The sequence below is a fragment of the Sander vitreus genome, chromosome 22, assembly GCF_031162955.1.
Source record: "Sander vitreus isolate 19-12246 chromosome 22, sanVit1, whole genome shotgun sequence".
In the NCBI taxonomy this organism is placed as follows: domain Eukaryota; kingdom Metazoa; phylum Chordata; class Actinopteri; order Perciformes; family Percidae; genus Sander; species Sander vitreus.
The window spans coordinates 20,336,404-20,358,010 of NC_135876.1; the positions used below are offsets into that span (position 1 = coordinate 20,336,404).

The window sequence follows — 21,607 nt, forward strand, 5'->3', positions numbered from 1 at the left end:
TAGGAAATTACCTCTGTTTCAATTCTCCTGTATGTAATAAGGGTAGGAAAGAGTCCACTGAAACACACAAAGCATAATTACTGGATGTAGGATTCATCAAAATGTCTGTTTCACTGGCAGCTTAAGCATTAACATTTGTTTGGGTTTTGCTTGTAAAATTGAGAGTCTATACAAAGAATAAAAAAGCCTGTTCTTTCCTTTTTTTTCTTCCACAATCTTCCACTTCTAACTCTCCAGGCTATCTTTAGCATCCCAGCCAAAGTGGACATATGGCGTATGAAATAGTTTGTGAAAAGAAATAAAGTGTGGGGCTGGGTCCGAAAGGGAGACGGCAACTGAAAATGCGTTCAGGCAGCACAAAGACTGGGTTGTAATTTGAGAGTGACAACAGGGAACGTGAAGTAGAAGCATCATAGTGGCCATAAAGATTATCACAGAGAGCAGGAGATAGTTGTGCCCCATGAAACGGAGTGCTCTCTCCTTTCATCCCCCATTCTTTGTGGGTCTAAAGGCCAGGCCAGTAAAGAGAGGAGCATCCCACCAGCAGAGGCTGTGTGGTCTTTGTGACAGACCAATCAGACTGTGCTAATGTTAGCCCTAGTTTCATGAAGTTGACTGTAGATGTCGTGCTTATGGGCTACAAAAGGATATTCACCGAAACATTCTTGCAATGAAGGCCTCCATGTGCCCTCTTTGTTACAAGTCAGTCTTTGATGTATTTGAATACTGAATGTCAGTCCTATACACTTTGAGCTGTATATCTCTATCCAGGCCCAGAAAATGGTCTCTGAGATTGAATTGCACATTTAGTCATACTGTACTTAACAGGAGGCTCTGATTAAGTCTGAATTTCAAATAATTGTAGCACAAGACATATTTTTGTCCTAGTTCATTTCATAGTAAACCCATTGCTCTCAGAGATGTGGTAAAACAAGTGCAGTGAATGGATTAAGACTAATACTAGATCAAGCACAAGTATCTATTCTATCAATAGCTATTATTAGCTATCTCTCAGTGGAGACTGCAGTTTGATAACATGAGGCTGATAGGAGCAAAGTTGTTAATCATTTTAAGTGCTTTCCATATGCATTTACATAAATAAAAAAAAAAGTAATACTTAAACATTGCATGGTCCAACGTAGCATGGTTTATGGCTATGCACATTCCTGCACAAAACTGTACAGCTCTTCCACTTAAAAGACAGATATAATGTAACGTATTTTTTTTCATATTTTCTATTGTAAATTGTCTTTTGCACTGTATTGTTATGCACCAAAACACCAAGACAAATTCCTTGTATATGTAGGGTGACCAGATTTCCTAAACTAAAACCGGGACACTTTGCGCGTGACCGTAGTACTCGTGCACGCACACGCTTTTTAACGTGAACATGTGTCAGCCCAGGTCAGACATAGACACAGACAGTATCTTCATTATTTTTTATCGTAGGCTCCTCATCTAATAATAACAGTGTTTGTTCCGGTAAAATTAACACAATTGCAGCAACAGCCTTTTTCAGTTTAGTGCGAGATTTATGTTGAGACTTTTTCTAAAAAAGATTTTTTGAAGTGTTATTTATTCCAATAACACCAAAATAACTCAAATGATTTATTGAAAATGTTGAGCATTAAAAACTTAATTTCCTGCATTCAGGTGAATTTGTAAGCACGTATTTCTACCTTTTTCTGAATCAGTGTATGCTGCAAATATCTTTATGTAAAGAGAAACATAGATTATAATCCAAATATAAAAACATAATGGGATATATTGCAGTAAGGCTCTCAAGCATTCTGTATTGCTTTCAACTATATATTCTCCTTTGGATCGACTTTTCTAATTATATCTGAGTCAGCACACACGTAGCTATAGGCATCATTTACTCTTCCCTCCTGTTTTGCGTCTTTTGTTTGGGAAGTAACCTCCTTAAATGTGCATATGACAATTATTCACCTCAATGATACATTAATTCCAAAACTTTGTGCACATATACAAAATACAATATATCTGTGTTCTCTGTGATTTGGAGGAGTCATGATATATTTTGAGAAAAGTAAAGTAAAGGTAATTACCTTTTTCATTTAACCTGCATAACAACATTAATGTGTCAACCTTTGAGTTTGGAATGCAACTGCCAATAAACTCCACAAACAGAAACCAAATGAGATAAAATACTTTGTCACCACCATCTGCATTTTGTTACATTTTTATTGCAGCTGTGAGTCCCTTTATTTAATTTTTGTCAATTGCATTGTTGGTCAATAATGGTCAACATCACACTCAAAATAACCAGATTAAAGTGGCTATATTTTACTCTTTAATTATTTTCCCCCGGCGAAGTCACAAAATGATTTACGGCAGGTAGACGTTGATATATTAAATCATTCTGACAGGTCACAGATTTCTTTGTAACAACGGAAAAACCTCTGATATTATATCCAGCCAGATAAAGGGTGACAGGAGATGTCTTTAAACTTGTATAATATATATAGATATATATAGATATATATACTTTCAGTATGTGCTCAAACTATTCCAATCCTGCTTAGAATATATAGTATGGAATTGGGAAACAACTAAAATATCCCATTTGTAATGTTACATCTTTTAAATGATGATTATTAGTGGAGATTTTTAATATCTTTCTGTGGTGGGTGCCATGTAAATAGCCATAACTGTAACAGAATGTTAATATGATAATTCAGGGACATAAATACAAAATCATCTGCAAAGCTATTTTAAGACTTGAATGTGTACACTGTAGGAGTGTTTTTTTTTTTTTTTGTATGTTCTATATTTGCACAAGAATGAAGAGCATCCGGATATTTCTTTTGAAGCGAGAGAAATAAGCTCTCCAGTTACAAAGACCGTGTGCAGTTAAACCAAGAATAATAAAAAAGGAGAAGTGAACATATTAGACTGGCACAAGCTTAAACATGATCCTTTAGCTTATCCATGTAGCCAGAAGCCTTGCACGCCTAGATGAGCTTACACGCACATTTCTCTCCTGCTCCAGTGTCTTGACAAGAACACATTGCTGTCCTTTTAGAAGGGCACAGTTCATGCATTATGTCATGGAACAATCACAATGCAAGAACTGTGCAGCCCTCTCAAGGAAAATGTCTCTCATGTGATGGAAATGCATTAAGCTGACAGGACGAGCAGAAGCTAATGTGAGTGTAGCCGCTGGGCAGGATGATGCTTGTCTACCAGCGTTTCAGTACGACCTGGGTCATTTTATTGAGTTCTGTCGCTGGTAATCAAAAAAAGACACAGAGCCTGAGGCGAAGCAGCTGTCACAGAAAGTGAATAACGACTTCTTTTTCTCTTTTCTGACAGTTGTGAGGAGAGCGTTAGCTGATTGATAGTCTGACTGTAGTTGTTGACAAGCTACATCAGAATAAAACAGTTCTTGTCTGATTCTGAATAAAAACTAATGCATTATTATTTAAAAAAAAAAAACGGCACTTTATCCTTCATATTTCCACCCTCATCATCCTGTAATGTCCTTAAAATTGGGAAATTCATTTTGCAATTCATGCGACAAGCAATATTCAACTAACCAACATTATTCTGAAACAGGAATCACAGACATATTTCATATTAAAATGACATTCCCATTTGTCTCTATTCTATATTGTGTATACACAATATATAATATATAGAAAGCTACAGGATGCGATAGGACAAGATGGAACTGTTGCGAGAGACACTAAATGATCATAAGGAGAAAGAAATATCCGCCAGACTGCAGCACTTTTTGTACATTCAATATCGCCCTAAAGCTGCAAAATGGTGGATATATTTTACTGTAAAAGGATGAGGTGTAACAGTACATTTCCTTTATTTTGCAGACACCTTTTGTCTACTTCCAAAAAAATGTAAAAGCCTGAAAGTCACTTAATTCCTTTTCCAAATCTTTTCAAACTTTTCCGACCCAACAAATCACTCTGTCACTGTTGTCGCTTCAGAGGCCTCCTCTATAATCTGTACTCCATATTAGTAAAGGATAAACCTACAGTAACGATATTACAGATTTATAATACTTTGAGAGGCAACAGCATAATAGTATCAAAATCACTAAGATTAGTCCCATAATTAGCAGTATTATTAGGAATACAATCTCTTTACAGCAAGCAACAAAGGCCGGTAGTTGGATTTTCTGTAACGTTGACATTTACTGGCTGAAGGCATCGTATTGACAGGCTGACTTACTGAGCAGTGGAGTCCCAGTGACGTCAGCAGTGAGAGACAGAGCACCTTAGGGATCTTTAACCCCTGCTTGCTTCAGGTTGCAGTGGAAAGTCTATCAGGTTAGAGTCATTCCAGGTGCACTTATGATTTTCAACGTTCTTACATCTTTGTCAGGTAAGAACCTTTCCTGCTCGGAAATAAATAGCTACTGTGGCTATTATCCACTAATTTTCCTCTTTTTCTTCCCCTGATCTCTTTCATCTCAGGTTACCATCATATATTCTTGAAAGTTGATTGATGGATTTTATCATGTTTATCCCCTGGAATTGTGGGGGTTCCTTCCTATTTGTTTCTGGATGGTGTCCATCTAAGCAGATGCTGCTGGCTCCTCCTGGAGCTTGAGGCCTCCCACTCTGTCAGACGGCTGGGCGTCCCACAGCACTCAAGCTGTCCACACTTTAGCTGCTTGTACAGAAAAATGGGGCACTAAGCCAAGCGTAAATGAAGACGATCCTGCCATCTAATTAGAACCTATTTGGCCTTTGGAGAAATGTGCTGAAAATATATATATTTCTTTACAGTTTGGTTTTACTTTTTAGATAGTTTCCAACTAGTTTGCCTGCTTATATGCTGCTACTGCTGCTGCTACTACTGCTGTTGCTGCTTGAGCTTCAGCCTTTAAGCAATTTAGGTCTGTGTTGTGAAAGGTGAGTTTGAAGTACAGCGTGTTCACCTAGCAAATACACAACCTCCCTCTCTTCCTCTTCTGTGTATTCCCACTTTGTGTGTTTGTTCAAACTAGTTTTTGCATTTATGCTTCTGTGTAGTTACAAGTTTGTGTCGGGAGTTAGAGTGATCTGCCAATTAGGATGGTTCGTATAGTCCTGAAGAATGTTTCAACCTCTAACAGTGACACACACACACACACACACACACACACACACACACACACACACACAGACTTACACACTGCACACTTGATAACAGCCAGTACTCTCTGTGTGGTCTAAGCTGCCTCCCCTGTGCCTCGAGTGCAGCAGAAGAGACTCATGGAAGAGAAGAGATGAAGTGTGAGAGGTGCGATTTCTTACACCTTCACAGAAACAACAGGTCGATCTATCACAAACATATGTCCACACACTCCTGCTCTAACAAGTCACATTAGTTGTTTAGTGCCTGCGTGTTCAAAAAAGAAACTGCCTCTAAATCTATATTTATTACCATATGCCACATGCATTAAAAACAAGTCACCTTGCTTCTTGCTACATCATCACACCAAACAGGAAGTGACTGAAGCATTAAAAGGCTGGAATCAAGATGGCCCATGCTGGGTTGTTGTTCTACATCTTTCATTATTAATTCATCGTTGTATTGATTGTGTATTCATCTGGAGGGGAAGTGGAGGAGAGCTGATGTCTGAGGAAGCTATATTATCCCCTCCTCTCCTGTTTCTTATCTGGCAGGGTGCTGAGGCACAGGGAGGATGCAGGATGAGCCGCCTGCTACTTTGATACGAGGGTCTGAAAGATGGCTGTTGAGAAACAAACTAAAGGATGGATGATGCACGGCAAAAACGCCATGAGGAGGTGAAACAGATGTTTTGTGTGGCCTGAAATATTCCACTATTAACTCTTAGGCAGTATTATGAATTGCCTGACTGACGAAGCATAATTGAGTGAGCATCATTTGAATCGCAAAGCCATACATCAAGCTGTGAGGTTTTCAAGGCATTTTGACTAACTGCAACAACTCAACTCTACTCTGATGAATGATGATAAAAAAGAACAGCATGTTTGATGCTGAATTTTGTAAAGAATTGACAGAAATAAATGGTGTCGTCAGATATATTTGCAGAGACTTAGCTAAGAAATCAATACCACTCTAATATCTGTAGGCTACACTAATTACAGTCAGCAGACGCTTAGCTTAGCTTTAGCATAAAGACCGGAAATCTGTTTTCATTTTTACAAAAACTAAAGTATAATGAAAAAGACAAGTTGTGGTTGTACGGGAGATTATGTGACGGATGATTTCTATGAGCAGTGACTCCCTAGAGTCCTGAACCAGGCTGGAGCCAAGCTAGCTGTTTCCACCCTGCTCCCAGTCTTTATGCTAAGCTAAGCTAACTGGCTGCTGGTAGTAGCTTCACGTGAGAGGGTTACGAGTAACAGACTTTCCAGATTGTGTTTGTGTCTCTCCATTCCCTTTTATTATGTCTGATATGTATTTCCATTATTTTGTTTTCCATTTTTTGCATTGTATCTGTGGCGCTTCTAATGTCCAATTACCCAAGGCTGCTTACCGCGTTATTATGGATCCCACGTAACTTCTAGGCAAGTCCCGCCCTACGAAGCAGCTCGATTGGTTGGGGTTAGGCATTGACCTCGAGTGGTTAAAGTTAGGATAGCCGATTGGTCAGGGGATAGGACCTGAACAAATCGGGTTACGTTACCTTGCGTAAGCATGGACGCCTGGCCAATAGTAGTGTGTGAAAGGGCGGATCTTGCCTAGAAGTTGCATGGGTTCCATAATAACGCCTGCTTACCCAATCATGTTCCCATCAAGCATAAACCCAAACTTAAACCAAGCTAATCTTAACATTGTGAAGTCCTGTTGTAGTGGTGTCTTAATGATCATATTGTTGGTACTATTGTTGTGGTGTTTTAATGTTGTGAAATTGTATTGTTGTTGTGGTGTTGTCTTCATGTTGTGGTTCTTGTTGTTGTTGTGGGTGAGTTTTAATACTGTGACATTTGATTGTTGTCCTTTACTGCTGTGTTTTTATACAGCGTTTTTATACTCTAGTGTTAGGTTTCCCTTTTCCTGGTTTCCTGACCAGGGACTACAGATGAAAATTTGTTTATAGCTAACTCTGGTACTGCTAAGGAGCTGTGCATTGTCCCTGTCAAATAAATAAGTAAATATGTATTGGAACCTTGGGAACTACAATTTTGGACAGCATATCCCATGTGTACTTGTGTGAAAAAGGAGAGGTGTGCTATTTAATGTCATTATAAGTCAAACATTTGCCCTGATGAAGGTCTTGTGACTGAAAGTTTGCCTATATTATTTAACTTGAATAGTTCAACATTTTGGGAAATACATATATTCATTTTCTTGTTTTCTTGTCATTTCTGTGCACTAAATATGAAACTACAGCTAGCAGCTTGGTATCAGATGTATTGTGTGAAATACTTGCTTGGTCTTAAGTGTGCCGACTAATACGTCCACAAGCAATCCATAAGATCAATTAGCAGCCCCAACTGCATTAGTTACAGTAAGGTTACAAGGAGTGATGATAAAATGTGATAATGTAGAAATGTGCTTATTTTGATCGGTGCTCTTAACGTTTCCCCCGTGTAAGGAAAACAAATTCATTAATGGCTGGTTGCTCTCCTGCTCCTTGAAGCACAGCGAGATGTTTCTTTTAGTGCCGCTGTACAGACCACTCTCCAGGAACATTAAACAATGCCAAACGCCCACTTATGTCACACCTTCAATCTAATGGAGGAGGCCTCGAAAAGGGAAAGAAATGGACAACGAAACGGCTCCTTCGGCCATGGAAGGAAAGCTTCACTGACACAAGTATTTGGAGAAAAAAACTGCAACTATCCAATCGAATCCAAAATAATTTGGTTTCACAAATAAACTGCAGTTCTGACTGTCCATCAGTTGATCGTACAGGCTAATTTCTTATCAGATTACTTCAGTAGGAGACAAAGTGTGTGAAGCGGCTCGGAGAGGCTTTAGTCTGGGATAACACCAGGTAGCTGATAGCCTATTACAGTATAATCACTGCAGGTTTTGACTCATTTGCAATCCGTGCCTGCATGTGAGCGACTCAAGTGTATCAATTAAAGATTCATCGTAGGCAGTACACACACAACTAGTGAGCTGGATTAAATATTCATTGGGAAGATGTTGGTCAGGAGCATATGGTCATGATCATATCACTTGACTATTCCAGTGAATATCAGGAGTACTGGCATAAACATGGCACATTACACAAGCAGGCTGCAGGACAAGGGATTGTACAAAAACATCAGACATATTTCAGCATTTCTTCATTTGTTGATGCCGGCTGCTTTATTTAATTTATTTATTTTTTAAATTGACTATCTCTCAACTCAGGAAGTTTCTGACTCACTGCAGATTTAGCAGCCTCCCCCAAAATAAAGGGCATGCAACATTTCCTGAGTAGTAAAGCATGCAGCCGAGGGAATTTTTGAAAAATGAATTAGGGCCTGTAGCCAGAGGTTTCCACCACTGCTACATCTAGGGTTATTTTTAGCATCACGCTGCCTTGTCAGACTGTAGGAGAGAAGAAAACCCCCCTTGGTATAACAGGGGGAGGCCAGTGGAAAAGCTATGGTGCGTTTGGGGAGGAAAGAGAGGCAGGTATAACCAGGTATTTGTATGGGGATTGGATATGTAGTGGTGAGTTAACCCACCTGAACTCACCTTGAGGTTGACATAAATCTTTCTCACACAAATCTGTAGTTATATAATACAAGTAAAACAAGAATGAAAATAAAAACACTTTTAATGACAAGAAAGGCTAAAGTGGTGTTTTGCTGAAACGTGTTGTTGTATATGTCTACCAACATCTCTGCTCAGTTTTCAACCACCTGTGTGCCTACCTGAATTCAGGAGCCAGGTTGGGCTTCAGGCCATAGAAAGCAGCCGATAAGGTCAAAAGCCAACGGGGAACAAAATGCCCATTCTCACACTCCAGGTAGGGCGCAGACCATTTCACATGCGTCTTGTCCGGAATAAAACTTTCTCCTCTTTTTAAAGAATTGTCAACTGATCTAAAATCTTGTCTCAGCACATTCTTATGGAAACTGGGCTTCTTTCTGTCTTTGACATCGTGGTACCACTCTGTGTCTGCTGTGCGGTTGTGCAGATGGTGGTGGGCCATGCTGGAGAGGTCTTGGAGAACTATCTCTCCACCGGCCCTGGTGGCTTGGAGAAGCACCGAGGGCCCCGCCACGGACGAATCCGCGCTAAAAGTGACGACCGCCCGGTGAATCTTGGCGTCTCCCTCCAGTATACTCCTGACTAAGGCATGGTACCACTCAATGTCTCGCCGGAGACTCTGCTCCCTGGACCTGTTGGCTTGCAAGAGCATGTTGAGGAAGTTTGTGGCGTGCAGCACCGTATCCAGCACGCTGCTCATGGAGTAATGCGGGGTGGCTCGTGACCTTCCCTGCCGAGAGGTGAGCTCGTACCTCCGCGAGCAGTTGGCGTGCTTTAAGGTGGTCGAGTCCCCCGTGTGAAGATAAGCCGTGACCACCCTGGGGAGATGCTCCTCTATTTTCTGCGGCAGCTCCACCGTCTCCCCGGGAGGCAGCTGAGGCGCACGGAGATGCGCCAGCTGCCGACCGTGCGTCTGAGCGCCGTAAATCGCCTCCTGTGCTCCGAGATCTTCCCCATGCGCTGACCATTCCGCGTATTCATGTATAGATCCGATCACAAATCCCACTTGCAGCAGCAACAACGACAGCCGTAAAACAGCCATCTCCATCCAGAAAAGCGTCCACAGATGTTTGGGGGTGAGGGGGTGGGGGGGTGGGGGGGGGGTGTTGCTGCTCGTAATTACAGTGTCGTTGGGCGGGCGTGCTGTAAAAAAAAAAAAAAAAGAATCTGCCAAATTGCTCCGCTAAAACATCGCTTCACCACTTGTAGGATATTCTTGCAAGCTCCACGTCTCTGATCTCTAAATTTACAAAGCAACGGAGGGCGAAAACGTAAGGAAGCTCCTCGCAGTCCTCGCTAAATCCCCTCTTCTTCTTTACAGATGCCTCATACAGCTTGTTGATGTTGAGTATCTGCTTGCAGCTGTTTCCTCTCTCTCTCTCTCTCTCTCTCTCTCTCTCTCTCTCTCTCTCTCTCTCTCTCTCTCTCTCTCTCTCTCGCTCACTGTAGATAAGACTGCCTTGGCTTTGCTGTGCGGCGGACGTTCTACCTCTGCGTGCATGCTACATAGACTGACTCAAACGAGGAAGAAGGGAGGGGTAAAGGGGGCAGGTTATTATTATATTTATATATTTTTTATGAGGCACCGAGTCAGGGAGCTTCTCACTTGGATGACAAACGCACTCCGCCCTCTTATGTCCACAACAAGCATTGATAAGTAGACCTACCAAAGCCACGAAGAGACACATCAGGAGCCGAGCGCACTTAAAGCCCGTCTTCTTCATCATCTCATAGGGCTCCAGAAGCGCCATTGATCCGCGTATGGCCGCTTCTTCTGTCAATCACGGCGCAGTGTTTGGTGGAGCGGCGAGGGAGCTGTCCGGTGCTGAAACAGATGAAGTCAGCGTCAGCTGATTTTTTCAAAATTAAGCACTTCATTTAGATCAATTGATAGACATTTGTTTCAACTTAAGCGTTCAGGAGTCGTTTTTTTTATAATTTTTTTTTAACTGTTAATCAATGTAAAATAAAGAAAGCTTAGTTACTTCCACTTTAAGCCAATAAGAAAAGCCCAAAACACAGGAAGTAGGCCTACAGAAATATAGTATGTGACGAAAACTGTTATAACTTATTTAGAATATAAAGTATTCATGTATGATCTCATTACTGTAGGAAGGAAGCTAATTGAGGACATACGTTTTCAGGGGCTTTTAGAGAAATTGTGATTCTACCGGATATGGTGATGTTAGACAATAGTGTGCTTCCAACTTTGTGGCAACAGTTTGGGCAACCCTTTCCTGTTCCTAGAATTCTCAGTTTCTACTTTCCCTGTTTGGTTTAACAAACCCTGACTGGCCTTGAACTCACCCCCAGTCTAGTCTATCACCCAACATCAGAGTTGGACCCTACTAATGCTCTTGTGGCTGAATGGAGCCAAATTCCTCCAGCCAGGTTCCAAAATCTAGTGAAAAGCCTTCTGGGAAAGAGTGGAGGCTGCAAAAGCAACATAATTATACCCATGGGTTTGAGGTGAGATTTTAAACAATCACATGTGGATGTAATGTTTGGGTGTCTATATATAATTTGGGCCATATACTGTAGTGTATATGCAAGATCAAGTTTTAAAGGTAATTTTCTGTTTCGTCAAACACTGTACAACCACAACAGTTCAGCAGCAAACTTCATATGTCCTTTGGGCTTCTCAGCCTAATACTGCACCCGGCAAACTATAACATACTAAAAATGTACTTCGTTGTAATCCTCAACCATTGTACTGTGTGTTCTTTTTAGTCTTAGATAAAACTGGGCAACCATTTCTCCAAACCTACAGGGCCTATTTGTGGGAATTCAGTCAAGTCTTCCCTTCAACCTAGACATGTTTGTAATCAATAAACTATTACGCTAATTTATAGTTGAGGCAAGCTGTTGCTCCTTCATTCCACCAAGCAAACTACACTGAAGGATCTGGATTTTATGAAGCAGCAAAAAAGTCTGATTGATTTCTTTACTTCATAACGAATCAATTAGTCTCTCTCTTTCTTAATAGTTCAAGCTCCAAGGTTGCTCTCTCTCTCTCTCTCTCTCTCTCTCTCTCTCTCCTGGGTGTCATGTAGGGGCATGTCACGTCACGCTGTGTGGTCTAGAGGCATCTCGTCCTGGAAGGAGGGTGAGGAAGACAGGCGTGACGGAGGGTGTCAGAGCTGAGAGATGACCTGCGCGATGCAGGGGCCACCAGAGATGCTGGAAGTTGGAACCTGAAGACCTTGTGGATTTCTTGACTAAACTACATACAGCTGCATGCAAGAGGCTGCTCTATTGTCCTATTTCGAAATATTGATATTTGCAAGCAAACAACCTGAGACGGTTAATCCTGCAGCTGCCATTGATGCACCACTGTATAGAAAATAATTGGGAAAAAATAAGTACAGCTGTATGGCCATTATGTCAAAACGGCTGTATGTTCTCACTGTGGATTAAAAAAAAAAAGTATTTTATGAATCTGCTTTCCTTTCTCTTTCCATTTTGATGTTGGTGCTACCCAAATGCTGCAGAGAGAGAAATGAAAGCAATGCAAAAAATTCGAAAAACATCAGTCATGGTGATGATGACAGTTAAAAAAGGTGGACATAGCACCTTTTTTGAAGGTGTGAACCATCTGCATGGGCAGTGGGTTCTTAATGTTGATGTGCTGCCAGTTGAAAGCCTGATTGGGATGGATTGTAGTGCAGCTTAATTACATGCAGTTTTGAATAATGTGACATTTGAAAAGTATGCCAACCTAAAGCGAATATGAGATATTATGTACCAGATTTGATATGTTCATTGTGAAAGATCTGAGCTGTAAGGTTTTCAAAAGTCCTGTTGCTTCTAAACCCGGATTACAGGAATTTCAGGGCAACAATTGCAGCAACACATTATTGAGTTACATCATTGTGATAAGTGGACATTTAGATTCATGAATGGTATCAGTTTAAATGACTTGTGTTTATGTAGCCTTAGAGGCAACCCAAAGCCATCACATAGCTTAGAGATTTAACCAGTAATTCACAACGGCATAAAGATTATTGGTACCGTAGGACATCTTAATTGTAAACCAACTGTAATCCTTTACCAATTTTATTTATAATGCCCAAGTCAGTCATCTACACTACGGAAGCCCTTAGAGGCAAGTAAGAAAAGCAAATGTCTTAATGTTCTAAGAGATCTAAATTGTTTTCTTTCCTGGGTTTCAAGAACAGGTGAAAAAAACAGGTTTTGCCAGGTGAATCTTTTGTTTTTTTTGTCAGGATGATTTTTCTAAGTTTTGGCCACAAGACGCTGAAGTGCTCCAGCGCTGATTAAAATACATTTCTAGCCAAAAGAAAGACATGACAGTAATGTTACATAACTTGCTAACACACAATAATATGTATGTTGTGTTTAGAGTGCATGGAGTAGTGTGCACTTCAGCCTCTTGTGTTTGAAGGGAGTATTACAACAACAAACACTTTCAAAATGATCCTGAACCAAAAAAATCACCTGCTAATTTTTTTCTTCTTAATTCATACAGTAAACACCTGAGAGAAAATACTTTAAACCAGACTTAGAAAATAGATCACCAGAATTAGTTTTTCTCACTTGCCTCTCAGGGCTTCCGTAGTCATTGTTGTTGTTCCACCACCATGTGAAGAGAGCAAAAACACAAATTACTGGGCAATATATCTGTTAAGAAATACCAAGTCATCTACAATTTGATCAATTACACAATTGCTCTGCTGCCATGTAAATAATGCCATTGTCCAATTGTCAGAAATTAAATTTACTTGTATTAGTCCATTAGAGAGTAGTTGAGAGTTTAGCAGCACATTAATGTGCTCCACTAATTATACAAGGTGCCCATTAAGAGAATTGTACTTTAATCAACACAGTAATGATAAGAATATGTTACTGGTCTTGCAGCATGGCATATAAATGTCCCATGTATTCATTCATTGCTAGAATGAGTATTATTGGAACAGCTGGTTTGGATTGTCAGCTTTATTGTCATGTATATAACGGCAAAATAGTGAACATCTCCAGTGAAATTTATGTTTATTGAAACCTGATGTTTAATTAACTGTGATTACATTATAAAGCATTGAATACAAAAACAGCAAAACATTTACAAACTCACTGATAATCGTCATCTTAAGCTCATCCATCAAGAAAAAGAAAACAAAATGAATGAAAAATTACAGGTGCCCGGATAGCTCAGTTGGTAGAGCGGGTCCATATATAGAGGTTTACTCCTTGACGCAGCTGGCCCGGGTTCAACTCCGACCTGTGGCCCTTTGCTGCATGTCATTCCCCCTTTCATTTCTTCAGCTGTCCTGTCAAATAAAGGCCTTAAAAATGCCCAAAAAATATTCTTAAAAAAAAATGAATATAAAAATAAATAACTTTCAAAATACAGTACACGTTGTTTATGTTCTGAGATAACTATTTTGGCAAAAGGCTTCACTGAATTAGAAAGGTTCTTTGTCATTCAATGGAAAAGTTTTAAAGTTTAAAGTTTAAAGCAAATGGTGTTTTTTTATGGGATTATGGGAAGTAAATGTACACAATATGCCTGCCATCAGCACTGTAACTGTGTTCATAGTTTGCTGATTTTCAAAATCTTGTCTTTACTTTTGTCTTCATCTGATCTGCATGTACATAGTGTCAGAATTACTGGGATGAAAATGAGGCCGTGAAGCACGCCAATAAACATGACAAGAAAGAAGATCTGAAAAAATGTTCTGAATGTGTGAAATTCAGACTTAGCCAACACAGACACACCTAAAATGGTGGACAGGGCTCCTTGAAGGATGGGGTAGCCTAAACTGGAGAGAGCATCCACAACCTTGTCGTCACGACTCGTTCTCTTGCTTGAGACGAAGGCGTAAGCCACGTGAGCTGAGCAATCCACTGTGAAGCCGATGCAGATGGAAAAAATGATCATGGATATTGAATCAAGACTGATGTCCCATAGCGCCATGAAACCAGTCACCCCCGCAGTCACTGAACCAATCGAGCAAGTCACCCATAATGAGCAGAGGGGGTTTGGAATCAGCAGGAGAGAGACAACCAACATCGCAGCTGTGATCACGCCAACGTTTTTAATCATGCTTCTAACTACTACGGCGTGCTGGTCGTAGAAGATGAATATCGGGTTATAGACTAATAAAGACGCTGCACGGCATCTGCCAGCAGTGGTTTTAAGACCTGTAAACATGTAAATTTCCATGCTGGCATTGGCAATATCAACAGTCTGAATGAAGAACCGGGATGCATAGATGGCATCAGTAGTTAGGTTCAGATCTTGCTTGAAAAAAGGAAATAAATCAAAAAAATTGTTAGATTTGTAAGAAAAACATCTTTATCATCAAGGTTTAAATGTGTTTCCTGTCCATATGACAAATAAGCGTCAAGCCAGGATGTGTAGATATGCTCATCTACAAAGTGGAGCTTTTTAAAGTCCTCTATGCATCCCTGAAGTTGGTGTCTCTTGGTTTTATTCCAGTATTGGAATTCCTCACCTACCATAACCATCACAGATGGACCGTAATCAGAAAAATACTGACTATCCTTCAAATTGAATCTCGTAACAGGGGAGTTATCAGCTGCCAGATCATAGAGCTCAATCCCCTGTTGTAGGCCTACCTGGAAACATCCATAAATACTCGTAGCTAAATACACCACATAAAGGAAGATTACAACACCCTTGACACAGGGTTTGATCAAAAACGGGCCATAGTAATCCTTAAAAAAAATAATTGTTTTTTTTTTCTCTGCTCCAGTGTTCTTATCATAGTCACCTCCCACACAGCAGATGTTATATATCTCAGAATGATGACCAGTATTGTCTGATGGTATTTTCATGCAGGTCAGCCAGTGCCTGTTGCTGGCTTCTCGCCTTCCATTTAGAGCCAAGAAGGCTCCAAAGAAGGTGATTGTGTATACGTAACAAAATATGATGGAGACACTGGTGTACAGGCAGAACGACTGCACTGATGGGAAGTCGGACGTGACGCCTATGGAGAACTTGAAGACGTCGGTCAGGGTGGTGATGGTGATGGACATGATTGCTTCTTTGTAAGAGTGAGCCATCCGCTTCGGCACTGGGTCTTTTACGTTGGTGTGCTGCCAGTCGGACACCATTATGAACATGTTGTTGAGACCTATTCCTGGAAAAATGATTATAGTCATGTAAAATTAACAGTTTAGAGGCACTGGCACTTTGTTTGAGCATTTCCATTTGTGAGACTCTAAACATTTTACAAGATTTTTAATGTCAAACATAAAAAACTTCTAAAACATGATGAACTGCAGTTTAATCTAACTTGACATATACAGTAAAGAGGTTCAAATCCTGCTCATTTTAATGCTCTGCAAAAGATTGTCGAGTTGTTTTTTTACATTGTCACTTACCATGTAAATGCAGTATTTTACTATTAAGGACAAGGGTGCTTTTTTCTTACCAAGTATCAGGAAAGGAGAGTTTGCGACTGTTATAACGAATGGCACTCCGATGTAAAGCAGCAAGCCAAAAGACGAGACAATAGCCAGACCCGAGGATAAGACGCCGAAAACGGCCACCCACACCTTGTTCCTCACATTGTCCAATCTGTGAAGGAGGATGCATAATGCAGCAAATGAAGGTAACAATATACTGTATTATCTTGATAACTTCAACCTGAGCAGCCTCAGAATAATCCTTATTGTTAGATATTTGTAGCAAGAAGTTACAAGCAGTTTTTTGGTTTACAGTAAAAATAAAAACAACATCTGACAAATAACTACTTGCCCTCCACTATGTACTGCCATGCTCTGGCATAAACTTGTATTGCACTGCAGCAAAGTGAGCAGGGATTTAAAGCTATAGTGCGTAGTTTCTGTCTCCCCCATGAGGAATTCCAACTATCACATGATACATCCACATGATACAAGCCTTCCGTGATCGCGCACCACCCCACAGCCCTCCCCAACGCAGTTGCTTGTAGCCAAGGAGGACACGATGATTAAAAAAACATGATGGACTCTTCAGTAGAAGTAATTATCCTCACTCGATTTTCTGCCCGCGAAAGTCGCCGGATGACACCAGTTTCTGAACATAGCCATACTGAGAAATACAGAGAGAGAGTTTTGTTGTGCTGATAGTCTTTATTACCTCGTATCAACTTATTTGGCAATGGCTTGAATGTAACAGACGTTCATTAATATAAAAAAGTTACGCAGCTTTAAACTGCTGCAGGAAGTTTGTGGAGTTTCTGACTGCCACTAGTGCTATGCTATGGAGCATTTAATGTGTGGGTTCCCGTTTTGTTAGTTCTATTACACAGTCCTGCCACTGTCTTACTATTACACTGATCTATAGGTGATAGCAACGTACCAAGAAATGCAGCAATGTCCCAGCGAAGGCAGGAAAGAAGAAGACTGCTAGCTAGCAAACGGATGTAAACCAAGCAGGTTTCAAACCTAAACAGAAACTTTGTTTATTTACAGAAAAACTCCCCCGGCACCTTTAAAGGTGCTCTAAGCGATGTCACACGTTTTTTAGACTACAACATTTTTTGTCACATACAGCAAACATCTCCTCACTATCCGCTAGCTGCCTGTCCCCTGAACACACTGTAAAAAAAAAAAAAAGCCCAGGCTCCATAAACGGCAACAAAAACAAACTGCGCCAACCTGCACCACGAAACGTAACAAACAGTGTTCCAGCCAATAACCAACAAGAATGATTTTGGGGTGGGGGTTGGGGAGTTAGTGCATGGAAGGGAGGGGTTAGGGAGAGGGGACGGGATGAGGAGGAGGGAGGGGCGAGCTAGCCTCTGTTTTGTTTGACAATAATTCGCTTAGAGCACCTTTAAGTTGCTCTTTAAATCGGGATTATGCAACATCTTCCAAATATTGGCCACAAGTGACAAACACAGGCTGATGGTAAATGCTAAAGCCAGCAGTAGCAAGCAAAGAAGAGTCATAGAGTCAACAAACTAAATCAGCAATGTCAAAATGTAAATTACATATCTATCTAAAGTTTGCTAACGTTAGCTATAGCCACCATAAGCTACTGATCATACCAGACCAAGTAAAAACTCCTGAGTGTGTTGAACTGAGAGAGGGTGCATTTGTTTGCTTATGAATTCAACCTTTCATTTGTAAGAGAATGAATGTGCTATTTCTTCTTTCTAAAGTTACAGTCTCACTTTACAACCCACCATCACAGTTTTATAATAGCAATAATGAAGTTTAATAGTGTAATAAAAACAGTATGTCATGCCTCATGTTCAGTCATATTTTTTTGTCTCTGTGGTTAATGATGTTTTCTTATGGACTGTACGAAATGATCAGGTATTTCTATTATTTTGTCCACTCCCTGTGCGTTCACAATCTAAACTACACCTTACAGACTCTGAAATATTAACTAAAACCTTTAAATCTAAACTCAAAATAACTAAAAACTCATATGTAAACTACATTTGAAGTCAAATAAAACATTTCAACTACATGTAACCTACATGTGGCTGTGCTGTATCAGTCAGTTTGATAAACAACAGCTCTCTGTGTCCCAGACTTGGCCCGCAGTCAGGAAATCGCTCACTGTGTGACAGTGACTGATCACTTCTTACCTCAGGCAGGATATCACAGAGAGAGTGATAGCACAGGCATAAGTGATGAGGAATAAAGGGATGCCATCTGTGGTGTGACTGTCAATCTCATCCTGCCTGGATTTGGAGGTGTAGTAAGACACCTACAATAGAGCACAGCAGAGAGACGCCAACATGAAGTCAGAAAACAGTGTTTACACATGGATGTCTCAGCAGAAATAAAACCAGTGTGTCTGTGTTTATAAACCACATAATCTGAAAAGGAAGTGTAAAGATACATTTGAAGCAGAAAGGCTGTAACTAAAATGCATGTATGTGCTTATTTGATTGCACATTAACAGTACTTATCTTAGATCAACATCTAGAGCTATGAGACCAAATCCATTTTGTTTTGTCCATTTTGTGGTGCTATATGTATTCAAGGGGTTGGTTTTTAACGATGTGTTGCCTCAAAATGTTTCATCTACTTCTATTAGTGCCATACTACAATTACCAGAGTGACTTCCAGACCCCTTAACGTATTGTATTTGGCTGTAAAGACATCTTGCCCTCTTGACTTAAGCATTCTACAAATAAACACAAATTGGCTCTGGCAGCCTTTTTTTTTTTTGTTAAGGCTGATGATTTTAAAACTTAATATCTTCAAATCTACCTGAAATAAAATGTAAATGAGTATTTGTCCACCAGAAATATATTTATGGTGGTGCAAGAGGGCTTTAAAACAGCCTTTAACGAGGGAATTTCCCCCAGTGTGGGATCAATAAAGTCTATCTTATCTCATCTTATCTTTAGACAATCAGTTAGGAAGATACAATTTGCGCAATATATATGTGGGACAGTTTGTTGGGGGCATTTTGACTTGTGAGTCAGTCCTGGTTGTAGGTTTTACATTGGGGTACAGTGAGCAGAAGCCATAAAACAGAGCTATTCAACAATACAACAATGTTTCTGCATTTCTGTCTGGTGAGGCTAAAAGCTGGTATTCTTCCACTAATGATATTTTTGGACTTTGTATCTCCCTGTCTAGAGAGAAGCGTTTGATGGAAAAACTAAAATCTTCACATAATGATAGTCAGATATATATATTTTTTTTTTTAAAAAGAAGAAAGCATAATATACCACTTCACAACAAAATTGTTCCAAAAAATGCAATGTTCCTCTCATGTGTGGTCTTTGTCTCACTGAAAAGCTGTAACATGCTCAACATTGGTGCACTGTCAAAGCATCATGGGAGCTGTAGTTTTACAGCACTGATTGTCAGTGCAGCATAGTTAAAACAAGGAGAGGCTCAAATGTGACCCCACAATACAGTAGAAGAAGTATGTGAGAAAACAAACAATGTCAGTAGCAAATGATACGTACGTCAATGTGTTTGCAGTCCGTCTCGTCTGATAAGAGTTTTTGAAATCCTCTTAGCCATAATTTTGAGGCGTCCTTGTTATCTAAGTAGTAGATGAGTTTTACAGCCTGAGCACTTATGACTGAGCTGTTGGCATCTGTGATGACCCCGCCGAGCACAGAGCCAAGAAACACTGAACTGGATCTGTGCCTGTGTACGGGGAAGATGATGCTGGTTGCATTAGCACTAATAATTTCCAGGAGGATGTTTGAGACACATTCTCCATTGGCTTTTACACACAACTCACTGAATCCCAGGCTCCCATTGTCCACAGTGATATTAAGGATCTTATTGTTGAGCCTGAGGATTTCTGCAAAATCAGGATTTTTAAGTATATTTGAGCTGTTAGTCGATACAGCAATGAGGGATGCAAAGTTGCCCTTGTCGTACAACCTGTCCTCTGAAAACATGGAGTCATTGAAGGGGAAGTTTTCCCTGACAAAAGCTCTCGTTGCCTTCGAGGGTCCTTTCCTGGGTGTGAACTGCTGCTCAAAGTCATTGTCCTCCCTGTCTTTGAGAAAAGTAAAGCCTCCGCCAAGCGCCGCTGAGAGCATGAGGGGAATTACAAAAAAATAAAATGGACAGGAGCCTACAAGTGATCCAAGTTTTTCAAAAAGGCCTGACAGAGGCTTTGCCAGGCAGTCTGTGCGCCTGCAGCCCATTTTCAGATTTGCAGGACAATTGGCACATGTGGAGGATTTGCATCCTTTTAAAGGCAGTGCAGATCACAGCACTCCTTACACACCTGTTTTTGGAAGGTCGGAGGACGTCTTTTTGGCCAATAAAGGCTTGATCATTACTCTTTAACCAGGGATGAAAAAAAAAGAGGGAAAAGTATTTTGTGTTGCTCATAATCTCATGCTTCTTGGTAACCATAAAATGATACGAGAGCCCTTCAAAGATAATTCAACTCTTCTTCAAACAGAGAAATGATACGAGTTCTCAGAAAATAATGTGACTTTTTTAGAAAATCACTGACAAAGACGTCACATTTTATTACTTTAGGACACAAGTATTCTCAGGTGTGTCATAAATAAGTAACTATATAACTAAATCAGAGTTGTCTGTTGATGGGTGTTGCACATGACAATAACACACAACTGTGTGTGAATACTGACATCAAAACAAGGTAATAAAAATATATATAATCTTATCGCACCGGTTGGGGATTAAAGTTCAACTACTTTGAATTGTAAATGGCAGTAACTGTGCAGCCAGACAGTCAATTTAAATTTTTTTTTATCAAGCCCTTCACAATAAACTGGATCTTTCTGGAATTGTTAATTATAGGAATACTACACAGACTCGATTGCTAGATCCAGACAGGCTGCTTTTGTAAGGAATTTGTTCATTCAAATAGGCCTACGTGGTTGATACTAGTTCAGTTTAACACATTGCTCGCCATAATTACATCTACTCGAAATGTACATTAAACTGAATGCAGCATTGCAAATATATTATTATATATTATTATATTTTGTGTCTGTAATCCCTGTTTCCATTGCAAATGGATATTGTTGGATATTGTTGTAAAGGAATCTGAATTTCCCCCTAAATAAATAATAATCATAATAATCGTCATGATAACAAGGGGAGATCAATTCTCTCAAACTGCATTATCAACCTGTCTCAAAAGTGTATCCTCTCTCTATAATGCACAGATGTTAAGCTGGCAAAATCTGCGGTTGCCAGCTAGAAATGAGCAACTGCATTTGTCTACCTATGATAGTACAAATTTTGAGAGGTAAATCTGCCACCGTTGTCAATGTAAACTGCATATGTGCCGTACAAGAACAGAAAGCTTGACAGGTGTAGCAATAAGAAGTTTCGGGCTAATCAATCCATCACAGGAATATCTTGGGAACTTGGGAACAGCCGGTCTACATGTACCAACCCTGGCCTCAACGCAGGGCCCAAAATAGTCAGTTTCACACCTTTCGAGGCAGTCGGCCTTCCCTGGCAGTTAACCCCTGCCAGTCAGCTGTCAATC

At 40.2% G+C, this 21,607-nt stretch overlaps 2 protein-coding genes across 2 annotated transcripts in view; both read right to left on the bottom strand.

The window, feature by feature from the left end:
• gpr158a (G protein-coupled receptor 158a) overlaps positions 1–10,149 on the bottom strand; it is a 74,476-nt gene extending 64,327 nt beyond the window's left edge. The window contains exon 1 of the mRNA XM_078280894.1: positions 8,832–10,149. Within this exon, the coding sequence (XP_078137020.1) occupies positions 8,832–9,718 (887 nt within the window). The 5' untranslated portion in view covers positions 9,719–10,149. The remainder of the gene's footprint in view (positions 1–8,831) is intronic.
• A 3,524-nt stretch (positions 10,150–13,673) lies between these two features.
• Positions 13,674–20,411, bottom strand: LOC144537260 (patched domain-containing protein 3-like). Its single transcript, XM_078280859.1, is given in 5 exon segments — positions 13,674–14,964; positions 14,967–15,794; positions 16,089–16,234; positions 18,240–18,361; positions 19,581–20,411. Coding segments are annotated over 5 exon segments (2,538 nt in total). The 5' UTR covers positions 20,280–20,411; the 3' UTR covers positions 13,674–14,221.
• Between the last annotated feature and the right edge of the window lie 1,196 nt (positions 20,412–21,607).